The sequence below is a fragment of the Anabrus simplex genome, chromosome 2 (genome assembly GCF_040414725.1).
Source record: "Anabrus simplex isolate iqAnaSimp1 chromosome 2, ASM4041472v1, whole genome shotgun sequence".
NCBI lineage: Eukaryota > Metazoa > Arthropoda > Insecta > Orthoptera > Tettigoniidae > Anabrus > Anabrus simplex.
Window position 1 is genome coordinate 199,403,334 of NC_090266.1, and position 24,281 is coordinate 199,427,614.

Consider the following 24,281-nt stretch of genomic DNA (forward strand, 5'->3'; position numbering starts at 1 on the left):
TGCCCACATCACTATGCTGGTTATTATTATACTACTGTAAGTGACCATTGCCACCGGGATATTTCCCATTTGCGATGCATTTGTTAATAATAACAATTATGTACTTCGGTATATGACAGTGTAATGTGTAATTGTGTCTAGTTGTACGCAACAACTTGAAGACGTGTCCGAAATGCAACGCAAGTCGTGGATGTCGGTTATTTTGAAGAGATGCCCGCTATGTTGTTTATTCAAAAGAAGTAAAATACGTCGGCAGAAATACTTTTGGGATGATCCGACACTTAAAAACACATACTATAAATGAAGAGAAATAGTCACAGAACACCTCCGGTCCAGTCTGAATCACAAGAAGTTACCCTGCCGACAACGATTGTGAGGCATCCAGGTAGGTTTACATCCTAATAACAGTTATTATCAAATTATTCAGCTACGAAGTCCACCTCAAATAACTCGTGTACAGTTTAAGATACTTTTTTAAATCGTATAGCTATTTATAGCCGAGTGCAGCCCTTGTAAGGCAGATCCCTCGATGAGGGTGGAGGCATCTGCCACGTGTAGGTAATCGCGTGTTATTGTGGTGGAGGATAGTGCTATGAGTGGTGTGCGAGTTGCAGGGATGTTGGGGACAGCACAAACATCCAGCCCCCGGGCTATTGGAATTAACTAATAAAGGTTAAAATCCCCGACCCGGCCGGGAATCGAACCCGGGACCGTCTGAACCGAAGGCCAGTATGCTGACCATTCAGCCAACGTGTCTGACAGTTTAAGGTACTGGAATCCTGTCTTCACTTTCGTTAATGGTATTAAGGAGCTCATAGTTCAACATGCAGTGCTTTCCTAGGCTTTTGACAAAATTTATCATCACGCACGTTTCCATATGAGAACTGCTGATGATAACTATCAAGCTTACACTCGTAGTTACTGGGACGTTGCATAGCACAGCTCGCAGCACACGAGAATCGGTCTCGAGAGCGTTGTCCATCACCCCTGCTGAAAGAATTGGAGCAAAGTCGGGCATTTTAGATTACACGTTCCACTCATGTGTAATGGGGGTTGCATATGCAGCAAAGGATATCTTCCCCGTCTCAAGTTCGAATAATGTACCCTCTAGTATACAAGCAGATGCACATCCTATCCACAGTTATTCACAAGCTAAGATGTCCACCTCGCATAAGCCATGAACAGTTTTAAGATACTGACATTTGGTTTTCACTTTCGTTAATGGTATTAAGGGGTTCATAGTTGAAAATGCAGTACTTTTCCATTCTTTTGACAAAATGTACTGGCTCACACGTTTTCACATGAGAACGTTATTTCACGCAATAACTGCCAATGATACACTATCAAGTTTGCAGTCGTAGTTACTGGTACGTCGCACAGCTTGCACTACAGGAGGATCGGTCTCGAGAGCGTTGCCCATCACTAGTTTAAATAATCAATATATGAAAACATAGTTTCTTTATTATTTCCTCTCCGTGTTTATAATACAATTAGATGTACAGGATGCAAGCAATGAATTGGCAAATTAACAGAAGTTGCTTCAGCTATCCACTCGCCATATTACATTGCCCCCCCCCCCCCACCAACTTCATTTCTGCCAGAAGAAAACATGGCAGAGCAGCTATCAAGTTTCCTCAAAGATGGCAGGTCATCCACCAGTCTTTATAGTACAATATAGGTTGGAGTCGCAAATCATGACACAGTCGACATTCCAGTCGGACGACCAGCTCTCAGTGGGAGAGATCTGGAATGAGTCGTTTAAAACAGTTAGTTCGTTCACAAATGACCCATCACTAATAAGGTGATTACTCCCACAATGCCTAGGCGTACATGCAAGTGCATAGAATAGAGTTCCGGATCGACTAAAACAAGGGAGCACTCTTTTATTACAATTCATTCAAGTTGGATGATACATGCATTACATTTTCCTCTTATAACTATTTGATTATTACTACAATAAATATAATTTACTTTGTCCTAGATGTTAACAATGCTGTAGTCTAGAACATGTATCTTTCCCTAGCCGTTGCCTACGAGATATACAAGGCCGGGAAGTGTGTGCTAGTTCTGAGCATAGAAACTGTCCCCAACCAGGTTCGCAGTACCGCCGCCAGATGTCTCGACATCGTGCTATAATTTGCATGTGATGTACAGTATTAACATATGGAGAAGCGTATAGAGTTCACTTATTGTTAGTGTTCAAATGAACTCCAAGTAAATTTCATATACACTATACAATATGATATATCGTACTGTAAGTCCACTTCGTCAAAGAAAGGAGAATAATTGGAGTTTTCAATCATTTCCAGCCGATCTAGATTTAAAGCAGAAGTGGATAATTAGAACATCCGGACAGGGGGGGGTGGCAAATTAGGTGACAGGCGGACGCGTTGCCCCTACACCGCGAGGCCGGACAAAGGAAGCCATAATTAAGCCAGTATTCAAAAGGGGGAACAGATCTCTATTAGGCAACTATAGGCCGATAGCTGTAATATGCACATTCTGCAAAGTTCTAGAATATGTGATATATAACAGAATAGTAGAGTTGTTGGAGAAGAATAGCCTAATTAAGAAAAAGCAGTTTGGTTCCAGAAACGGCTTATCCACAGTGAATGCAATAACATATCATTTTGAAAAGCTACTTGGTTCTGCAGACGGAAAGAGATGTTCACTAGGGGTGTTTACGGACTTGTCAAAAGCCTCTGATACTATAGATCACAGGATATTGCTGCACAAGATTGAAACTTATGGCATTAGAGGGACGTTAGATTTAGAAAAAATATAAAACTTAGGTTACGTGAACGCTACTGATCCACGAAATATCACTGTAATATTTGTCACATATGAAAGGTAATCATTGATTTACTCAAATAGTCTAAAATCCCAGGTAGATTAAGAAATAATGGAAATATTTAATTTTACAGAGTACATACTTTACTGCCTTACAGCTATATACAATTTTTTCTGCGTCGCAGGGCTTCCGTGTTTTGTTTGTGTGTAACACAACACTTTCGTGTGTCATGTCTTTGCTCACGGTAATGCTTTGGTGTCGTGTCACTTCAACTGTCAATTGTCTAATAGTGCTGTTCCTTTAATAAAGTAATATATCTATTGGTCCAGGGATCATGCTATTTTCCGGTTGCTTCGGCACGAGATTTAGGTCTTGTAATTTCCTTATTAAATGGTGATTTTTGTCCTCAAAAAAAGCGATAACATCCTTAATGTTGTTCACCTCCATTTTGCTTTTTGAACTGTCCGCGCTACACAAATGTACAAAGATAATGAGAATCCACAGACATGGCACTTCCATTCATCGGTGCCAGCCCTGGACCTCAAGAAACAAACAAAAGACGGCGCGAGCAGCGATATGCAACATGATGGACTCCTGTTTACAGCTCGTAAGTACGTATTCATATTTCTTGCTAGTAACGACGGTATTTCTTAATCTACCTGGGATTTGAGACTTTATTTGAGTAAATCAATGATAACCTTTCACATTGTAACAAATATTACAGTGATATTTCGTGGATCAGTAGCGTTCACGTCACCTAAAACTTATTTGACTAATAGATGGCAGCTGACTAAATTTCTCCGCATAAGTGAAAATAAATATTCTAAATTTCGATCAACGCCACATCTAGTTGATGAAGGCACACCTCAAGGCTCTATTCTTTTTATTCTTCATATGAATGATGTACCTCAACCTGACCAGAGCTCTGTTATCCTATACACTGATTATACCGGTACCTCAATTCTGACTTCAGACTCAAATACTACTTGCTTACTTAAGAGGACTCAACACATAACTGGCCAGCTAAATATATACATTAGAAGTGTAAACTTGAGAGTAAATCCCTCCATACTAGCCATATAATCTTTAAGAGGAAATCCAATATAGACATGCGATTGTGAAAAAATTCAAGAAGTAACCAACTAAAATTTTGGGTATTACAGCAGAGAAAACATGGGAGTCAGATTAATAAAATCTGTAAAAAAAAATAAAGAAATGATCAGCAACTCCTTCATATTAAAACGAATTTCTAACTTCTTAGACACTGAACATCAACTGACAATATATTATGGTTTAATATACAGGGTGAACAAAAATGCCGCACGTGGAGATCGGCATGGGGTTCCTCGTCGAAATTCACGACAAAAGTTTATCTTGCAAAACCTAGTCCCACCAATAGGTTTAACAGAAATGCAAGTTAAGAAACAAGGCTCTGGCAACGCTGTAACGGCATGCAGCGTGGCCAAGCATAGGTCGCATGAACTCGGCGCTCTGCCGGAGCTGTCTCATTAGCTCAGTGAGACGAGGTAATGCCATAAATGCCGGTTGTGCGGACGCGCCAATATTCGAGTCGCGTTCGCCCCAATTTTGTTTTCAGTTAATGTATCAAATTGTATCCAAAGTACACCTCCACTATGCAATACACTATGTTCTGTCTTACAGTTACCTTTATTTAAACATTCAAACATTACATGAACTTCTTACAGACGTAAACGACCACTTTGATTCGCCCATGGCACAAATAAAGCCAATACGAAGAACTTAATAGTGGATACAGTAACATCGTCTTTATCCAATGCGGTACAAGGAAACACAATACAGTACAGTAGGTAGGCTACACTGGATTGCCCATTATGCTACGTACAATAATTCCATAGTGTGATGAACCCGAGTGACTTAGGCCCATAGTCAGTCATGATTTGATTGATAAAATAATATATGGTACATTTATTGAAATACAGAAGTGTAGTTGAAAATATTTCATCTGTGTAATGTCGAAATAGGAGCGAGGAAGGACGACAGACTGGAGCCTGACGGATTAGCTCGACACAACAACATTTCGCTACTTCACAGCAGGGGATCTCATTAGTTGGCGAACAGGAAAATACAAGTCCACAAATAAGTCTTGGTCAGAAAGGGAAAGGGATAGGTGACACAAAGGAAGCTCGCAACATGAGTAATGCGCTGGGATATTTTTGGCAGGACGGAGATTCCGTGACGTCATGGAAAACTACAGCGGTTGCGAGGACATTCGCTAGCCTATGGTCGGGCAGGTGGAGATTTAAATCACGTGACCGCTTGCCGGCCAATCGCTAAAAGTTGATGGAAGACTCAGGGATACCATCTTAAGGAATGATGGATGAGATATTCTCGTAACTTCAAAAGTAATCAGTAATAAATTATTGTGAGTACACGGATCGATGTAATGAATTTATTAGATGTCACGCATGGAAAAATAATCAATAATTATTGGCAAATTAAATAAATTGAAGGCTGGATTTCTTGGAAACCAGACAGCTTGAATGTCATTGGCTGAACGAAGACCACGTTGTAAGGGACGCGTCCAAAGGCGCGAAATGTGAGGAGCTAAATCCACCCGTATCTCCTAAATCTGTGATCGTTAGGAGTTCATATTTAATTCAGTAAATATGCTAGCGGAGTGGATTAATTTGATGTAAATTTTAACGTCCAATTCGGAGTGCAAGTACCGATATTAAAAATCCACCCCCTCCCTCAGGGGTATGACGTCAATGAATCGGCGAGGGAAAGCTTCATCCATATATACGAGCACAAGGGATCCTCGCCACACACACTTGAAATGAATCTCTGGAGCTGAACAGTCGGTCGCAGCTAACTTAGAATTCTACGGGTGTACAGTAACTCAACATTTAATGGCGCGAGCACCCGCCAGTGTTTATAAAATGTGATCGCGCTCAAGCAACATGAACTGGAAATAGTTAACGTAGGACAGTGTTTGTCAGTTATAAATATCAGTGAAGTAAAGTAATTGCACTGTAAGAGAGTAATATAAATTGTACCACAATAAGTACGTAAATAACATACTGTGTGACGAACAGTACTTTAAGGGAATAATAGCCTGTACTTTGCAATATCGAACCGCTATCATGAACACTTCAAGAAGGCCGTATGAAACGGGCGTATCGCGTCGGACGACATAAATCGCGATGGGCGCAAAATTTGACACCTCGTCGTACGTGTCCAGGTCCATTGTGCGGTAATTGGACGAAGATTAAAATAGTGTAAAATATTAAATTTTTGGGTCTAGGATATTAATTTGTTGTATAAAAGTTAAAGTGTTCAGTGTTAACGTTGTCAATGGTGAAGTTTTGTGATAATTAAGGTATTAGTGTAAAATGGTAATGTGCCAGGAAATCTTTCGTGGAACTACGCCATCAAGAATGGAGGAGTAAAATGCAGAGAGGGGCCGAAAGGAGCCTCACATCTGCAAAGCTGTAATGGAATACCGAGAAACTAAGATGAGTACATAATGTAAATAATATTTGGGAAATGTTATCGTGATGGGAAAAATGGGGATTATTTGATTAGACTTGGTTACCTTCTGTAACAAGATGAGTCGCTTAACGACCCCATCCTAAATTTGTAGCACGGACAGTAGTAAATAATAACAATGTAAATAATCGGGTCTTTTTATGTATTCAGTTTGTTGGAGATGTAAATTTTGTAGATATAGAGTAGTACGCTAAGTCATGCATGCATTCATATTTTCTTTGTAGTCAAGAATAATTTTCTTTACATTTGATTTTGGTTATTATAGTTAAATAGACCCGATATGTGTTTTTCTGTTTGTCATTTTAACGAGCTATGTAATGACATTCAAGGAAAGTCCAGCTTCGTCATACCAGTTGTGTTTTGTTGTTGATTAGTACGTTCACAGTTTCAAAGTGAAGTTGTTAAATTTGTGAGAAGCGATTATAATAATAATTTCCAAGTAAATCGTATCTGGATTGATTAGTGCCAGAATAAATCGAAATTGTAAAAGGGGTTATGCGTTAAACATATTAAGAGTGGACTACCGTGTAACAGGCGAAAATATTTTTTTTAAATTAATAATAATAATAAATATAATAAAACTACTTTTTAAGAAGAATTTACTTTTTTTTATTTGGATATAATAATAATTCATGTGATATCGGAAATTTAGTGAGCCGTGCGTAATAATAAATTTCAAGTGATCAGGTGTTGAGTTTGTCGGAAATCATTTAATGACGGGAGGTCGTTTTTAATTCGGAATTAAAGTGTGTGGTAATTTAACTTGATAAATTAATAATACTGAAATGTAGATCGGTGCTAATAATCCGTACATGTTAATGAACGTGTGGTTTAAATTACGGTCCAATATATTTTTACGTATAAATGTCATGTCTCAAAGTTGCAATTCATTAGCCGGAACACGTAGGACTAATATTACGAAACCATGATTGTCAAATTTTGGTAAATATAATTTCAAGATGTTACGATTATTTGTGGAGAACGAACTAAGGCGTAGATCAAAATGAGATAGAAAAATGTTAAAGAATCTGCAGTCAGATAATAAAAGGTCGTACGATGTCAGAAGTGGAATAAATAAGTCAGTTGATAATTCTGTGAGAAATAAATGAATCAAGGAATATTGAGATAGAAAGGGATATAATTCCGTACGAGAGACACTTAGGATATTGAAATGAGTGTAAAATGTACGGGCAGTGTCACAGAGAAATACTGAGTTACGTAGCGGGTAGAATTCGGACCCGTGACAGCATGTACGAAATAAATAGACTGCACAGCTATTCGTCGAGATACTACGGATCTAAGGATAATGAGAGTTCAGAGTCCACATAAATGATCGTATAGTGTAATCATTGTAATGACGAGCGATGACAATCATGATGTCGTGATAATAATAATAATAAATATTTCAGATAAATGATTGGACCGCCTTACTTAAATGAGCGTTGATAAAGATGTTAAACGGGAATCTAAATGATAATATGCAACCGATAATAATAATAATAATAATAATAATAATGTAAGGACGATGTTAAATCATCGCGGTCAGATTAATAATTGTCATAATAATAACAGTAATGATGCCGTTGGTTGATCAGTGAAATAATTATAATTGCGACCGATATCCTAATGCATTTTTGGCGGAAGTGACCGGTTCATTAATAATAATAATAATAATCTTGAGTGACGTGAATAATAATAATAATAATAATAATAATATCTGGAGTCACCTATTCATTAATAATAATAATAACCACAAGAGGGATATACTAATAATAATAACATTAATAACCATTTGTGTTTGCGTCCCACATAATGACGATATTAATCAAACGTGACAGTGCCAGGAACCGTTGAGGAGTAATAATAATAATAATAATAATAATAATAATAATAATAATTTCAAGGATGATAATTTCGTGGATAAATAAATATTCTGACGATAGTGGATTAAATTAATTGATGACAACATCCCTCTATTCGTATGTTGAATAATAAGAATGATAAATATTTAGTCATTTGTTACCTCGTTATCGTACGGTTTTCGCACGGTATTTCCCACCGCTTCTCGTTATCTCATCTGTGGCAGTAGTCTACTGAGGCTACTTTGTAACATCTCAGATCATGTGTAAATAAAATATAAATGCTAATTCAGTGGTATGGCATCAGCTGGACATCGTAAGATAGGAACTGTCCGTGTAATCCATTTTTCGTAATTCACGAGAAACATTACCCAGTCCGAGTACCGGTCTCGGAAAAATGTATATAGCCGGGGTACATCATCTTAGTTAAATCGGGAAGCCGACCGTAACATGGGTTATGCTCGGGCTCCCGATAGAAGGAAGCTATATCCTTGAACAACGGTTCGATTCAAATGGAATCGACCCGTAAGTTATACTCCAATTGTAATTTCTTTCAGAAGCAACCCAGCAAGATATTGATACCACTTGCGGTATAGCAAGTGATTTGTTTATGTAACATGTGTGGGAATTTAAATATCGTTGCCAAATGTATCAAAGTTTCGTACGTCGGATGGCGTAATAAACTGCTCCTTCTGGCAAATTATTTCAAAGGAAACCATTCTCATAATCTTTTTATTGTAGTTAGATGAGACCCTTTTTAAAGTTAACAGTCACTTCCTAGTCCTATCATGGAGTCCTTAAATTCAAGTTTACAATCGAGCCTTCCCCATTTTAATTTTAAATTGCTCCGTTCATTCCCGTGTTCATTTATGCCGCTATATTTATATTTGATGACTTAAATAATGAACCGACACCCCTGAGATAAATGCTAGTCTGGGACTCGGGAGGTGGACGGGTGCAGTACGTGTGACGTCCGGTCTTATCTTCACAGAGACAGTACATACTCTTACGAAGAATGTTCAAAGCGACCACCTTGCATTTGCAAATACTTCGCCAATCGCTGGAGCATACTTTGCCGGACTCTACGCAACACACCTGCATACTCCATTGCCGATGCAGCATGCACGCGAGCTATTAGGTCTTGTACATCCATTGGTGTAGTACTATAAACATGTTTCTTTAAGTGTCCCCACAAAGAAAAATCTAGTGGATTAAGGTCCGGGAAATGCGGAGGCCAGAACATTGGACCTCCACGACCAATCCATTTCCCTGGAAACACTTCATTTAACCAGTTACGCAGTCATTCCAAAGTGTGGCGGTGCACCATCATGCTGAAATCATAGCTGTCGCCAAACACCAAGTGTAAAGTTTTCTAACGCGCCAAGCAAAGTATTGCCCAGAAACATAATGATAGCAGGGCGCATTCAACTTGTCCGGCATAGGTAAGGGCCTAAAAGCACTCCACCCACAATTCCAGCCCACAGGTTTATGCCAAAGCGTGCCTGAAAACCACGTTCACGGGTGACATGTGGGTTGTGGTCAAACCAATAATGGCTGTAGTGATGGTTGAAAATACCTTCCCGAGTGTAGCTACATTCGTCACTCCATATCACATTCTTTATCTTCAACTTGTTGCAAAAGCCATTCACAGAACTGTACTCATTGAATGTGGTCTTCTGGCCACTGGTGTTGAGTTAACGTGTACTGATATGGATGCAGTTTTTCGTCGCGCAACACATCAACAACCAGTATTTGAGATACCTGGAACTGCCTTGCAATATCACGGGTAGGAACTACTTCGACGAGGTGATTGGTGAACAGCTTCAAGAATGTCGTTCTCTGTTTGTGGAGTATGTCTAGTCCTTGGATGACCTCTGTCCACTACTTGTAGATGAATATTACCGGTTTCATAATTTATAAGTTTCATTTCCGTATTGATTGTAGCTACAACATAAGATTTATTCTGAAGCCTCCACCTTATCAACACATTTGTGAATGATAGTATGTAAACAAATATATTGATAAGGTGGAGGCTTCAGAATAAATCTTATTTCACAAATGTGTTGATAAGGTGGAGGCTTCAGAATAAATCTTATGTTGTATTACCGGTTTCCCGCAGGCATTGCTCAAGGCGACGAAAAACATTCTTATCGGGATGGCGCCTTTGAGGGTACCATGCTGCATTCTCACGAGCAGCAGCAGAAGCTTGGTTATCGGATGGACCCAACACTAAAAGCATATCGACATATTCGCCGTTTGTGTACTCCATCAGGAAGCCGCACTAATATGCACTTGACAGGACCAGTTATGGATGTGCACTGCGTGGTTAGTTGACTCATGCATTCAGTTGAATGGATCACACTGTCATGTGTTTGACTATTGTCATGTGACAACAGGATGTAGTGCTTACAAACGCAGTTACACGACGGGAACTAGGGACCAGACGTCACACACACAAAATACCAGGAAAAAAACCTAGCGTAGATTCGAGCCGTAGCTCCATGGTACATGTGGGTTTGATAATCCAGCAGTCTGCTCAGTGAGCTGCAATGGCGGGTACGGTAGAGCGGGATGATGCACGTTTCTCTATTACATTCCGATGCACTGCAGGATGCGACAATGTTGCCAGCTTCTTGTTTTTGACTTGTTTTCCAACAGCACCAGATCCGATTTGGCTATAGAAACTTTTGTCTTGCAATAGGATGAGGAATCGCATGCCGACCTCCAAGTGCAACAGTTTTTGTTCACCCTGTATTCTCACTTACATGATATTGGAATATGGGGAGGTGCAGCGCATGGAGAGGTTATTCAAATTACATAAAAGGGTAGTAAGATTTATATTTGGACTGCGACGGAGAATCATGTAGGCTTGCTTCAAAAAAAAAAAAAAAACACAATATTTTAACACTGTATGGTTTGTATATATTTAAAGTTATCTTACTGGAAAGGAATAACACACAAAAGGTGGTAACCAACCATAACATACATAAATATGAAACCAGAGGACAATTATTTAAGAGTAAGTGTAAACAAACAATTTTCTGAACAGGATTCTTTTAAAAGCAGTAATATTTTTCAATAAACTCCCACAGGAAATTAAACTGCTGACAGATTTCATATTCACAAAAAGATTTAAAAAAGTACTGAACAAAGTATTATATACTCTACGTGAATTCTGATGATTTTCAAATATACCATGTTGATGTAAACATATGATGTTTTTCACTTTATAATTCTGTGTATCAATTAAATTCTATATAAGAAATGAACTTTATGTACTGATAACTTGAAGTGTTAGTTTTACACTGTTACATGGAAATTCTGATTAATTCCAAAAATACGATGTATGTGGACTTCAAATTTTTTTTTTTTTTTTTGCTAGCGGCTTTACGTCGCACCGACACAGATAGGTCTTATGGTGACGATGGGATAGGAAAGGTCTAGGAGTTGGAAGGAATCGGCCATGGCCTTAATTAAGGTACAGCCCCAGCATTTGCCTGGTGTGAAAATGGGAAACCACGGAAAACCATCTTCAGGGCTGCCGATAGTGGGATTCGAACCTACTATCTCCCGGATGCAAGCTCACAGCCGCGTGCCTCTACGCGCACGGCCAACTCGCCCGGTGGACTTCAAATTATGAAGATTTCAGAATATTATATACGTAACCATGTGTTATCCTAGTTTAACATATGATCTATACTGTATCTTTAAGCATAGGGTGCTTTTGTTCTTGTAATTTTTTTTTTTTTTTTTTTTTTGCAAGTTGATTTACGTTGCACCGACACAGATAGGTCTTATGGTGACGATGGGACAGGAAAGGGCTAGAAGTGGGAAAGAAGCAGCCATGGCCTTAATTAAGGTACAGCCCAAGCATTTGCCTGGTGTGAAAATGGGAAACCACGGAAAACCATTTTCAGGGTTGCCGACAGTGGGGTTCGAACCCACTATCTCCCGAATACTGGATACTGGCCACACTTAGGCGACTGCAGCTATCAAGCTCGGTTGTTCTTGTAAAGTATCCTATTCCGTAAAATGCAGGTAAAGGGAATAAATCTGAATTTGAATATAGCCTATTCATAAGCTAAAAGAAACAGAGAGGAAAAGAGCAAGAATGAATGACACTTTGGTGCCAACAAATAGGAACAATGGTGCTCAGAATTAAGAGATAAAGGAAAAGTTAGGAATGAACTTGATGAAGTTGTATGCATGAACTGACTATGGTGGTAGGTAAACAGAGGAGGATAGGTTACCTATAAGAATAATGATCTCGGTCATATAGGGTTAGAAAAGCAGACAGAAACCAAGGCTAATGATATGAAGATAGGTGTACAGTGCTAGTAGAGAAGGCCACAATGCAGTTGCAAATAGAAGGCTGGCTCATTGAGGCTTGTAGACTTGAGCACTGAAAGCACAAAGAGTCTGTAATTAAGATATGTACGTACATATGTACAGTGCGAGTCTCAGTTGAGTTGCTGGTTTTCCCCGTGCCGTATCTGGGCGAATCGATGATGCCATAGCTAGCGTACAGTGTGACTGCTTATACAGAAGTAATTGATTCATTTGGAGCGATCGATGGCTTTTGAATTAAGTGTTGAACAGTATTTTCATGTGCTGTAGATTTTTAAAGCATAAATCTGCTGGGAGAATGAACTTCAGTGCCAACGTGTTAGAGAATTAAGAAAGATGTGAATAAATTCAAAATTGTGGGTTCGGTATTAAACCAAAAAGACTTAAACAGCCAAGTGTCTTAACTGCCAAAAGCAAATTCAAAATATTTGTCAATAACTTGAGCGATCCCTCCAAAACTCTTTAAGGAAACTGGTTCAAAAAAGTGATGTTTCATACTCTTCTCCATGGCAGGCAGCAAGAAAACTGAAATTTAAGCCTTACAAAGTCACAGAAGTGCAAAGTTTATGCCCAAGAGATCCAGCTCCAAAGAAAACATTACTGCACAATTGGCTTCTTCAGTCTGTCTGTCACCAGTGGCAAATTAAATCCTGAATTAATGCTGTTTTCTGATGAGGAAGGCATGGCTTTATTTGCATGGATGTGTAAATTCACCAAATAACTGGTATTTATCACATGAGAACCCAAAAATATTCATGAAACTCCACCCAAAATAGTGCTACAAGAATTGTAGGCCTAATTTTCTTTCAACAGCACCATTAAATCTGACCAATACATAGAATTAATTCTGAATGAGATTTTTCACCTCAACTGACAAACAGGAAAGGTCTCAACGTAGTCAGACTTTTGAATGGTAGAGGAAGTCCATCCAATACTCCAAGTCATATAATGTCGGCATGTAAGAGATCTATGACGACACATTTGGTGTTCACCCAACAGGATTAATTTTAAAAACTCAGCCACAGGTCACCCAAGAGAATCTGCCATCTAGTAGAGTAAAATGGAACATCAAAATTGACTTGTAGTCAACCTAGATGACCTCAATTAAAATGTCTGCACACAGTAACTGAGGCTATACTGTACAATTAATATTATTATACTGTCTTTATCAGGCAGGCTTTTGTCATATTCCCTGCCATGTTCTCGAAAGGAGATATGAAGTTAACAATAAGTCTTAAAATACATTTTACAACTGTCGCAAGTGGAGAAATCAAGAGATTACACAGACAAAAGTAGAACTGAAAAGTGTCAGATGAAGACCTAGTAAACTGAACAAAAGTTGTGTAAGTACCTCATTTAGATTAAACTTATTTTCCACTTAGCTAAATAGAAAGAAAGGTATTTTTTCATCTATCTTCTACCAGATAGGCTCCGAGATCAGAAAATCAGGCCAAATGGTTCATATGGTAAAGCGCTGGCCTTCCGAGCATAAGTCGGTGGGATTCTTCCTGGCTAAGTCTGGTAGTATTTGAAGGTGTTTAAATAAGTCAGCCTCGTGTCAGCAGATTTACCAGCACATGAAAGAACTCTTCCGGGACAAAATTCCGGCACCTCCATGAACCATACAGGTAGTCAGTAGTAAGTAAAATCAATATTATTATTATTATAACTGTGATGCTTTTTAAAAATAATAAAGAAAGAAAATATACAACAACAAAAACAACATGGGAAACTACAGCATTAACATATTTAATGGACAGATATTTCCATTTCAAGTAAATGATTGTGGGAAAGTTGAAATGGTATTAATAACTGTAAACTCCAGTGACAAGCAAAGCTGTAAACACATGGAAGGCTGAAGAAATCTGCTTACCTTAGATTATTTCTCAACAGCAGATCCATGAGTCAATTCTCGAATCTCCTTGACTTTTCAGTTTAAAAACAGAATATAGGTAAAACAATACAGAGCACCCTGTTAGCTAAGGATACTTGTTTTACCATGAAAATTGAAAAACTCTATTTTATTTTCCATCTGTTAGTTTAATATGAATGTGTGTTGCCTTTGTCAAAGTATACCCACAACCAAAGAAATTTTTTCAACTTGCTTTATGTCGCACTGACACAGATAGGTCGTATGGTGACAATGGGATAGAAAAGGGCTAGGAGTGGGAAGGAAGCAGCTGTGGCCTTAATTAAGGTAGCTGGTGTGAAAATGGGAAACCACGGAAAACCATCTTCAGGGCTGCCGACAGTGGGGTTCAAACCCACTATCTCCCAAATGCAAGCTCACAGCTGCGCGCCCCTAACCGCACGGCCAACTCGCTCAGTCAAACAAGGAAAAAAGATCTATAGATATATAATAGCTATTCAAAGTAACAATTTATGGGCAAGAAATCAAAATTTTTGATAAATTGTAGTCTTCTTCTTTTTCTTTCTGATATGTTTCTGCTTATGCAGGTCGTTCATGCTAAATTTAAGTATTCAGGAGAAATCATGACTTATAATCTTAATAAGAAACCAGCTTGGCATAACAGAATAAATAAATTAAACAAAGCAAATTATATTACCAAGACTACATACAATGAAAAAAGCTTATCGAGAGCAGCAAAATTAAGACATTATAAAACAGAAATAACTTATGCCAGTGAAACCATTTTCAAAACTACTAGGACAGCTGAAACAGACAAAATACCTAAGACAGAAAGAAGAAAAGTTAGAACATGCATAAATAAACAGTATCAAGTAAATGGACAATAGCATCAAATAAAACAGTTTATAAGGAAATTGAATCAGTATTGAGCACAATTAGGAAAAAACATATCATTCTTTGGACATCTTATCAGAACACCTAACACCAGAACTAGCAGAAGAACAATTGAAAAATTATGGAATAGCAAGACCAAGATTAAACAGGTACGGAAATTAAGAAGGATATTAAACAACTACAAATAACAATAGACGATCTCAAAACTAAAACAGAAAAAATTAAGATACTTCAAGACACACACACACACACACCAGGCTACAGACCAAGATCAATAAAAGGTCTAATGGGAGGGTATTTTCAACAGAACAAAGGAAGGCAGCATTTCTCAGAATGAAAAAATATTGGGCGGATAGGAAATCAAGAAATTCTTTTTATAACTGACTAGTGGTCCGATGTAGGCCATAAAATATCATCATCACTGGTGGCCTGCCTATCGGCAGGTCTTCGCGTGAATTCTCCATGCTGTTCTGTCTTCAGCTATTCTCTTTGTCTTCCAATGGGTTATTTTAAGTTTTACACTGTCCACTAACTGATACTTCTTCCCTCCTCTCTTCAGTTTCCCTTGTATCTTCCCTTCCAATGCTTCGGTTATTAAACAATTTCGTCGCAAGCAGTGGCCTAACCAATTTTTCTTCCGTCTGTGATTGCATTCCAATATCGTTCCCCTTCTTTCATCCACTCTCTTTAATACTTCCTCATTCCTTACTTTTTCCTGCCAGCTGATTTTCTCCGTCTTCCACCAGATCCACATTTCAAATGCTTCTAGTCATCTTTCTTCCTCTTTTCTCAATGTCCAAGTCTCAGCCCCATAAAGCGCCACACTCCACACAAAGCACTTCAATAACCTCTTCTTAAGGTCCTTATTTAGAGGCCCACTCAACAGTGTCCTTTGTTTCATAAATGCTTCCTTGGCCATTGCAATTCTAGCCTTCACTTTGTCCAAGCAATAAAGATCACTTCTGATTATTCTTCCCAAATATTTGAATTTAGGCACTTGTTCGATCTCCTAACCCGAAAGTATTATTTTAGCTGTCGAGTCCTTCTTTGACCCCATGATCATTGCCTTGGTCTTTTTCTTATCAATTTTCATGCCTAACTACTTACAGGAAAAATAAATAAAAACCCTATTCAAACACATATACAGTTTTTTAATCCTTCTTCATTTCCAGGTTCCAGTTTTCTGGGTTGGGTTGTGAATCAAGTACCTCCATTGCTGCCTGTCTCTCTTCACCACTCCTTTCCTTTCTTGACTACATCATCTTGTTTTCCTCCCCGTTTCTCTATGCACTCCCTCACTGTACCTACCCATCCATTTCGAGGTCGTCCTCTAGGCCCCTTCACTGTTAACATTTCTGCAAATTCCTTCCTTGGCACTCTCTCCTCTCCCATCCTCATCATGTGCCCATACCATTTCAGTTTAGTTGTATCTATCTTGTCCTTAAGTTTTGAGGTTCCTGTCCTTTTTCAGATTTCCTCATTTCCAGCCCTATTCTTTCTGATATTGCCTTCGATGTCTCTCAGGAATTTCATCTCCACTGCCTATATTCAGCACTCTTTTTTCTTCTTTTTTTTTCCATGTTCCAGCAGCATATGTTAGTATAGGTTCATAATAAGTTGGATATAAAACCTTTTTACATTGCTTTGGATAGTCTCAGTCCCACTCTGGTAGAAGCTGTTTGAATTCTTTTCCCAATCACCTCCAGAATTTTTCCATCCAATTTCCTTTTCCCCTTTCCTTCCTTTCCCTAGTGATACTATTTTTTTAATAATAATAATAACAATAATATTATTTTCTTTACGCTCCACAGTCTTCAGAGACGCCGAGGTGCTGGAATTTAGTTCCGCAGGAGTTCTTTTATGTGCCAGTAAATCTACAGACATGAGGCTGACGTATTTGAGCCCCTTCAAATACCACTCGACTGAGCCAGGATCGAACCTGCCAAGTTGGGGTCAGATGGCCAGCGCCTCAACCATCTGAGCCACTCAGCCCGACCACAACTGTTCTACTCTCACATTTTTAAATCTCTTTTGTTCTATACATCTACTTGGTTTTCCATCCTCACCCCATATCACTATATCATCAGCAAACAACAAGGCTTTTGTTGCCTCTCTTCCCAATCTCTGTTTAATGGTCTTATTAATTTCACCCAAGTCTATTATGAATAGTATTGGGGACAAGACATTTCCCTATCAGAGACCCGTTTCAACTTTAAGCCATTTTGTTTCTCCTATTCTGGTCTATACGCTACTAACACAATTCTTGTATATAGCTTTTAACATTTTTTTGTCTTTTTGTTTTCCTTAATGTGTTTGCCTTATCTAGGCACACTGTCATACGCTTTCTCAATATTCGTAAATGTCAGCACTGCGTCTTTTCCAAATTCCCATATTTTTTCCATCATCTGTCTTAATGTAAAGGTCAGGTCAAACGATGATCTGTCTTTTCTAAAACCACACTGTTCTGCTTCCATTCCTGCAAATTTTCTCCTCAGCCTTCTTTCCAATACTCTCTCAATGATCTTAGCTACATGGGCAATAAGGGTGATCCCTCTGTAGTTACTACATTCCTTCTAATCCCCTTTCTTAAATATCGGAATAATTTGTTCCTTTCCCTACTCTTTTGGGATCAAGTTTTTCCTACATATTATTATAAATAATCCTTACAGCCACTGTAAACCCCATAGGTCCTGCTGCTTTTATAATTTCTGTAGTCACCTCATCCACTCCTGCTGCTTTACCACTCTTCATCTTCTATATGGCTTCATCTATTTCTTGTTCCCCTTCTTCTATTGTGTCGTCTTGCTCCATCCCATCTAAACAATTCAGTGTATTTAATATTTAGCATTTTTGAGAAGTATTCTCCCATCTATTTAGTATATCCCTTGTTTGCATCAATTTTGTAATACTATATAAAACAACTCAAAATGTCTATGATTCTGGAAAAATAAATGGGGATAACAGAGACTGACTAAAGTGGGTGCCATGTGGCCCCCCCTTGAGGCCTGTCTTGTGGGACATCTGTGCCCGAAAAACCAACACGTTTTAAAATATGTATATTCACATATATTTAAATAATGAATTTCAACAGAACTTTCTCTTCAGCAGCCAAAGAGCTACAAGATTAGCTGGCGACCTGCCTTCCTCATCATATAGTGGGGAAGGAAAGAACTAGCAACTTGCAGTAGTGTAGTAGTGGCTGAGTCTAGCCACAACATTGGCTGACTGGCTCTAAACTTTCTCCCAGCGCCTTGGGTGAATCGATAATCCCCACTGTACAATCTTCCGCAGAGCAAGCTGAGGCCAACGCCACAAACATCCAGTGTTGAACTCTCCATATTGCGTGGAATGTCACAACAGTGACCTTAACATATGGTCAAAAAGAGCAAAGCCAAATGTTATGATACATAGTTCTTACAAAATTATGTTAATAGGTATAATAATTCAATTTTTTGGGGGTAGACTAAGCCTCAAAAGCTTTTTAAGAGCTCTTCACCGCTGGTAAATTCAACTGCTTGAATAATAATAACCATTAAGCTAATGAAAACTAACTACAGTACATTCATTTAATAAAGAATAACTTTTTTTTAAATATTCAGGTACACAAACTGACATAACGCTGTCATCCAATTTAATAACAAACTAATAGAGAAACACAGAGGGAAATATTTAGGCAGGGCAATGTCTTAAATACTCTGAGTCAAAAAAGACCACAGTAATTGTTATGTCATCTCTGAACAATCTAACTACTTCATCTGGCATTGAGAGTAATTGTGAAAGCTTGGCATGATCAATACCGTACTCTGTGCCACCCAATGCATTTCTTAGTAGGTGTGTAGCAGCATTTGTATCAATAGGTTTCATTTTGAGCCCTTCCTTCCTCTGAAGTAACATGTTATTTATTTCTGAGAGCTGCATACCCTTACGAGGAAGACGAAAAGGACTAAGGGTTACTTTGCCACTCATATGCTCCCCTACAAGGCGAACAACTTGCAGAGGGGATATCAAATCCCAAAGTCCATCTGAAGCAATAACTAAGAACTTGTCTCTAGGAGTCAGGCGGTGATAGGTAACATCTGGTCTCGCTGTGAGATATGGAGGTGTATAATAATTAGGAGGCAAAGCATTCTCCCCATAATGTGGCAACACTATCTGGTTAAGAACATCTTTACTCCACTTGTACCTAAAATCTCCTAATGCTCGAAGAGGAGCAAGTTGACCGAGAAGGCGGTCCATTTTAATGACAGTATCTTTTTCATTTTTTGGATGTTCCTGTAATATTCGCTCTACTTCACAACGGTTATCAGCAGTGTGTTCAAAGTTCAATTTTTTTGCAGTCCAGGTATTAACATCACTAAGAATTCCTAATACAGACTGGCAATCTCCAACACTAGCTAGATGTAAATGGGGTCCATCTATATGTGCCACACAAGCTACAACACCAGACATAGCTACAGATAAAGTTTTTGTATTTATCTTTCCATCACTTCCTTGCAAAGCTTCTTGGGACATATCCCTATCCAAACGGAGAAATGCATTTTCTATAGCTTCTTTCATCAGAAAGTCTTTCTGTTGACTCTTTGTTTCAGACAATTCCTTAATAAATAACTGAAAACTGGTATTATATAAAGTTTTTAATTCATCTACCAGTTCAATTTTGTTGTTGTATGACTCAAGAAGCTCCATTCTTTCCTCTTGGTATAGTGACGTAAGATATTTTTGGAGGAGATCTGGTGGCAGCATCGAGGCAGTAATGTAGTGAAATAATCTCTTCGCTACAACATGTGCACATTCTTCTCCGCCATGGCCATCAAAAACTCCCAGAAGCATTCCTGGAAAATTAAAGAAAAACAAATCATTAGAGTTAATGCCTCATCACAGATAGCAGAATACTACTGAACAACTAATTATCAGTTTAAAAAAAATATGTTCCAGTTCTTGCATATTTAGTTACATGTTTTTCTCATTGTAAAAAGAAAATTCCAATGCTGATTGTGCAGATATAGAAAAATTAATATTTTGTACATTCCACGTTCAGTTTAGAAAAAACCACTAATAAATATTCCAGCTCAACAACATAATTAATCCCGCTTCAGAACAATACCAGTAGCCCTACCGGTATCATAATTTCTGTGATATGCAGTTAAAATTTATACAACGTGAACCAAGATCACCAATACTAATATTATAAAGAGAGAAAGTTTGTTTGCTGTTTGTAATGCATAATCTTGCAAAACACACAAGCAATTTGGAAAAACCCTTACACCATTTGAAAGCTTACCTCTTTCTGATTCACATGATGACTACGATGATTGTTGTTGTTGTTGTTGTTGTTGTTTGGAATCAGGTGATAGAAGAGTTTGGAAGGAGAATAATGGATGGGCTTTTTTCTGAAAACAAGTTTCTTTACATCGCACCGACACATATAGATCTCATGACGATGATTGGATAGGAAAGGGCTAGAAGTGGGAAGAAAATGGCTGTGGCCTTAATTAAGGTGCAGCCCCAGAATTTACTTGGCGTGAAAATGGGGAAACCATGAAAAACCATCCTCAGGGCTGCCGACAGTGGGGTTTGAACCCATTATCTCCCGAATGCAAGCTCACAGCTGCATGCCCCTAACAGCACGGCCAACTCGCTTGGTGTTGAGGAGAGTAAAACAGTAGTTATGGCAAAAGTTAGAAAGAAATACACAGGGAAGATAACAGTTAAATAGGAAACCAGTAGAAGCTGTGAAAAGTATCAAATACTTGGGAAGTATAATAACAGAAGATGAGAAGATAACTGGGGATACTAGAGAGGAGACTGGAAAGAGTACAAGCAAATGGCTTTTACCAGAGTGTGAGGGATATACTGTGGAACCAAGAAGTTCCATGGAATATATTCAATAATAATAATAATAATAATAATAATAATAATAATAATAATAATAATAATGTTATTTGCTTTACATCCCACTAACTGCTTTTACGGTCTTCGGAGACGCAGAGGTGCCAGAATTTAGTCCCGCAGGAGTTCTTTTACGTGCCAGTAAATCCACCGACACGAGGCTGTCGTATCTGAGCACCTTCAAATATCACCAGACTAGCCAGGATCGGACCTGCCAAGTTGGGGTTAGAAGGCAAGCGCCTTAACCGTCTGAGCCACTCAGCCCGGCAAGGAATATATTCAGCCTATTATATAGTGACACATGCAGCAGGTACATGGACAACAACAAATGAGATGACAGAGTTCAGACAACCGAGATGAAATTCCTTAAAGATATCGTAGGGAAGACAAGGAAAGACAGAATCAAAAATGAAGAGATTAGAAAGAGGATTGGAGTTTCAAAACTACAACACAGGACAGAATTAAGCAAGCTGAAATAGTATAGACACATGATAAGGGAAAGTATTTGCAGAGAAACCAACAGGAAAGAGACCACAAGGAAGGCCTCACATGAGGTGGATAGTTACAGTAGAGCAGAGTATAAAGAGAGGAGAAAAGATAGAAGAAATATTTGAAGCAGGAAAAGAGTGGTCAAGAGATGATGATGGAAGTCCTTGATTCACGAGCTGACCCAGGAGAGAAATGAAAATGGGTGATGAATATCATTATTATTATTATTATTATTATTATGGAATGGCAAATGGGCCTTCAGAGGAACATGTAACCCCTAGGAAAGGCCTGCACAACCGAGCTGCCCTCAGACAGCAGCTATGGGCAGCAGAGGGCCATGTTTGCGCGTGGGCAACACCACGCAAGTTAGCATAAGCTATGTGCACAGAGAAAATGCTGGCTACGGCCTTAGCCCTGTAGACAGCCTACATTGTCAAAAGAAGTGGGCACACCTGTTACAGTACTAAAGTGGGCAAGTGAGTGACTGACTGTATCTCTTATCTTGTAAGTAGTAGTGAGGGAATAGCCATATATTTGTTGAAAATGAAAACCTACGACCTGTTTTCCAGTCATTGACCGGGTCAGGGATGTAATGAATGAAACAGATATAGGCTATTAGTACGATGGGGTCGCCCCTCCCAAAGTGATTTATTAATGAATGACTGATGCTATGAAATGAGAATGGAGTGTGTTGCTGGAATGAAAGATGACAGGGAAAACCGGAGTACCCGGAGAAAAACCTGGCCAGCCTCCGCTTTGTCCAGCACAAATCTCACATGGAGTGACCGGGATTTGAACCACGGTATCCAGCGGTGAGAGGCCGACGCACTGCCGTCTGAGCCACGGAGGCTTCCAGCCATATTTGTTAGCATATCAAAATCCCTAGGGTCGACTAAGGGCGTCAAATCGAAAGACCTGCACCTGGTGAGCCGAACATGTCCTCGGACACTCCCGGCACTAAAAGCCATACGCCATTTCATTTTTTTCCTATGGTGTAGGTGTAGTGTACCTGCCTGTTATATGGAGGACCCTGGTGTGATTACCAGCAAGTCCAGGAATTTTATTTCTGGGCTGAGGGCTGGAACAGATTCACTCAGACTCATGAAATTATTGAGGAGCTGTCTGAACAGAGGCAGCAGATCCAGTCAATAAAGCCTAGCAACATGGCCAAGGGTGTTATGTTGACCATGTGGCACTCCAGTATCTACAGGCTGCCTGGCTGGGTAGAAGTCGTCTTGGCAGCCCAAGGACACAGTGGACTGCTGTGTCACAGATTTCGGTTGGAATATGCTCTACATAAGGCAATGAAGCTTTTCTCATGCCTAATGGGCAACATAATGCACCATACGTGTACTTAACACTCATAAAAAACTACCAGATGATTATAAACAATGTAATTACTGCAATTACAAATCCATAAAGATATACTTTTATGATCCATTTTCCTTACCTTTCTTAGTAGAGCAGCCTGACCACAGACTAAGTTATAACAGTTAAAAATTAATTAATTTATTTATTTATTCATTCCTTCATAAATTCATTTATAAGTCAGATCATAGAGAGATGTTCAACAAACTTGTCTTCCATTCATGACAAACATAATGATATGGAAGTGTGTTCGCATTTTCGGTCCAAACATCGGAACTTCTTTCAGTACATCCCACACAGTATTTTAAATGCTATACAATGTAAAAAAATTTCTACCTAAATATGCTCCACTCTGTATTTCTATTTGTACAGGTACTAGTTTTTTCTTTTTCTTAACTTACACCTAAAATATATTTTAATGCCCTGTTCTTTCTCCATTCCCACCTCTATTTAATTTTACCTTTCTCTTTCTTCACCTGCCCTATTATTTATTAAATTTCAGTTCTGATGAAACATTTCCTCTATTTTTATAACTCTGATGACCCTGTGAATATCTGTTGCTCAACTCTCTGCCACACAAATATCAGACTCCCACGCAATTACTGCATAATAAATACACAGATTTATTCACCTAAGATTTTACACCAAAATAACTTCGAATCCTTTACGATTTGTGCTGGACAAAGCAGAGGCGGGAAGGAAGAAGGACATTCCAGGAATAATTAATGAACAAGGGGAGTGTGTATGTGAGAATCTTTAAAAGGCAGAAGTATTCAGTCAGCAGTATGTAAAGATTGTTGGTTACAAGGATAATGTCCAGATAGAGGAGGAGACTAATGCTAAAGAAGTATTAAAATTTACATAACAATGACATTTACAATAAGATACAAAAGTTGAAAACTAGAAAAGCAGCTGGAATTGATAAGATTTCTGGAGATATACTAAACACAATGGGTTGGGATATAGTACCATATCTTAAGTACTTATTTGATTATTGTTTGCTTGAAGGAGCTATACCAAATGAATGGCGAGTTGCTACAGTAGCCCCTGTGTATAAAGGAAACGGTGATAGACAGACATAAAGCTGAAAATTACAGGCCCGTAAGTTTGATATGTGTTGCATGTAAGCTTTGGGAGAACATTCTTTCTGATTATATTAGACATGTTTGCGAAATTAATAATTGGTTCGATAGAAGGCAGTTCGGTTTTAGGAAAGGTTATTCCACTGAAGCTCAACTTGTAA

General features: G+C 38.6%; 1 protein-coding gene across 1 annotated transcript in view; it reads right to left on the reverse strand.

The window, feature by feature from the left end:
* Positions 1 to 11,040: 11,040 nt before the first annotated feature.
* The window catches only part of Pdp (pyruvate dehydrogenase [acetyl-transferring]-phosphatase 1-like protein, mitochondrial), a 52,525-nt gene continuing 39,284 nt past the window's right edge, over positions 11,041 to 24,281 (reverse strand). The window contains exon 3 of the mRNA XM_067140499.2: positions 11,041 to 20,124. Coding sequence (XP_066996600.1) covers positions 18,962 to 20,124 — 1,163 coding nt within the window. The 3' untranslated portion in view covers positions 11,041 to 18,961. The remainder of the gene's footprint in view (positions 20,125 to 24,281) is intronic.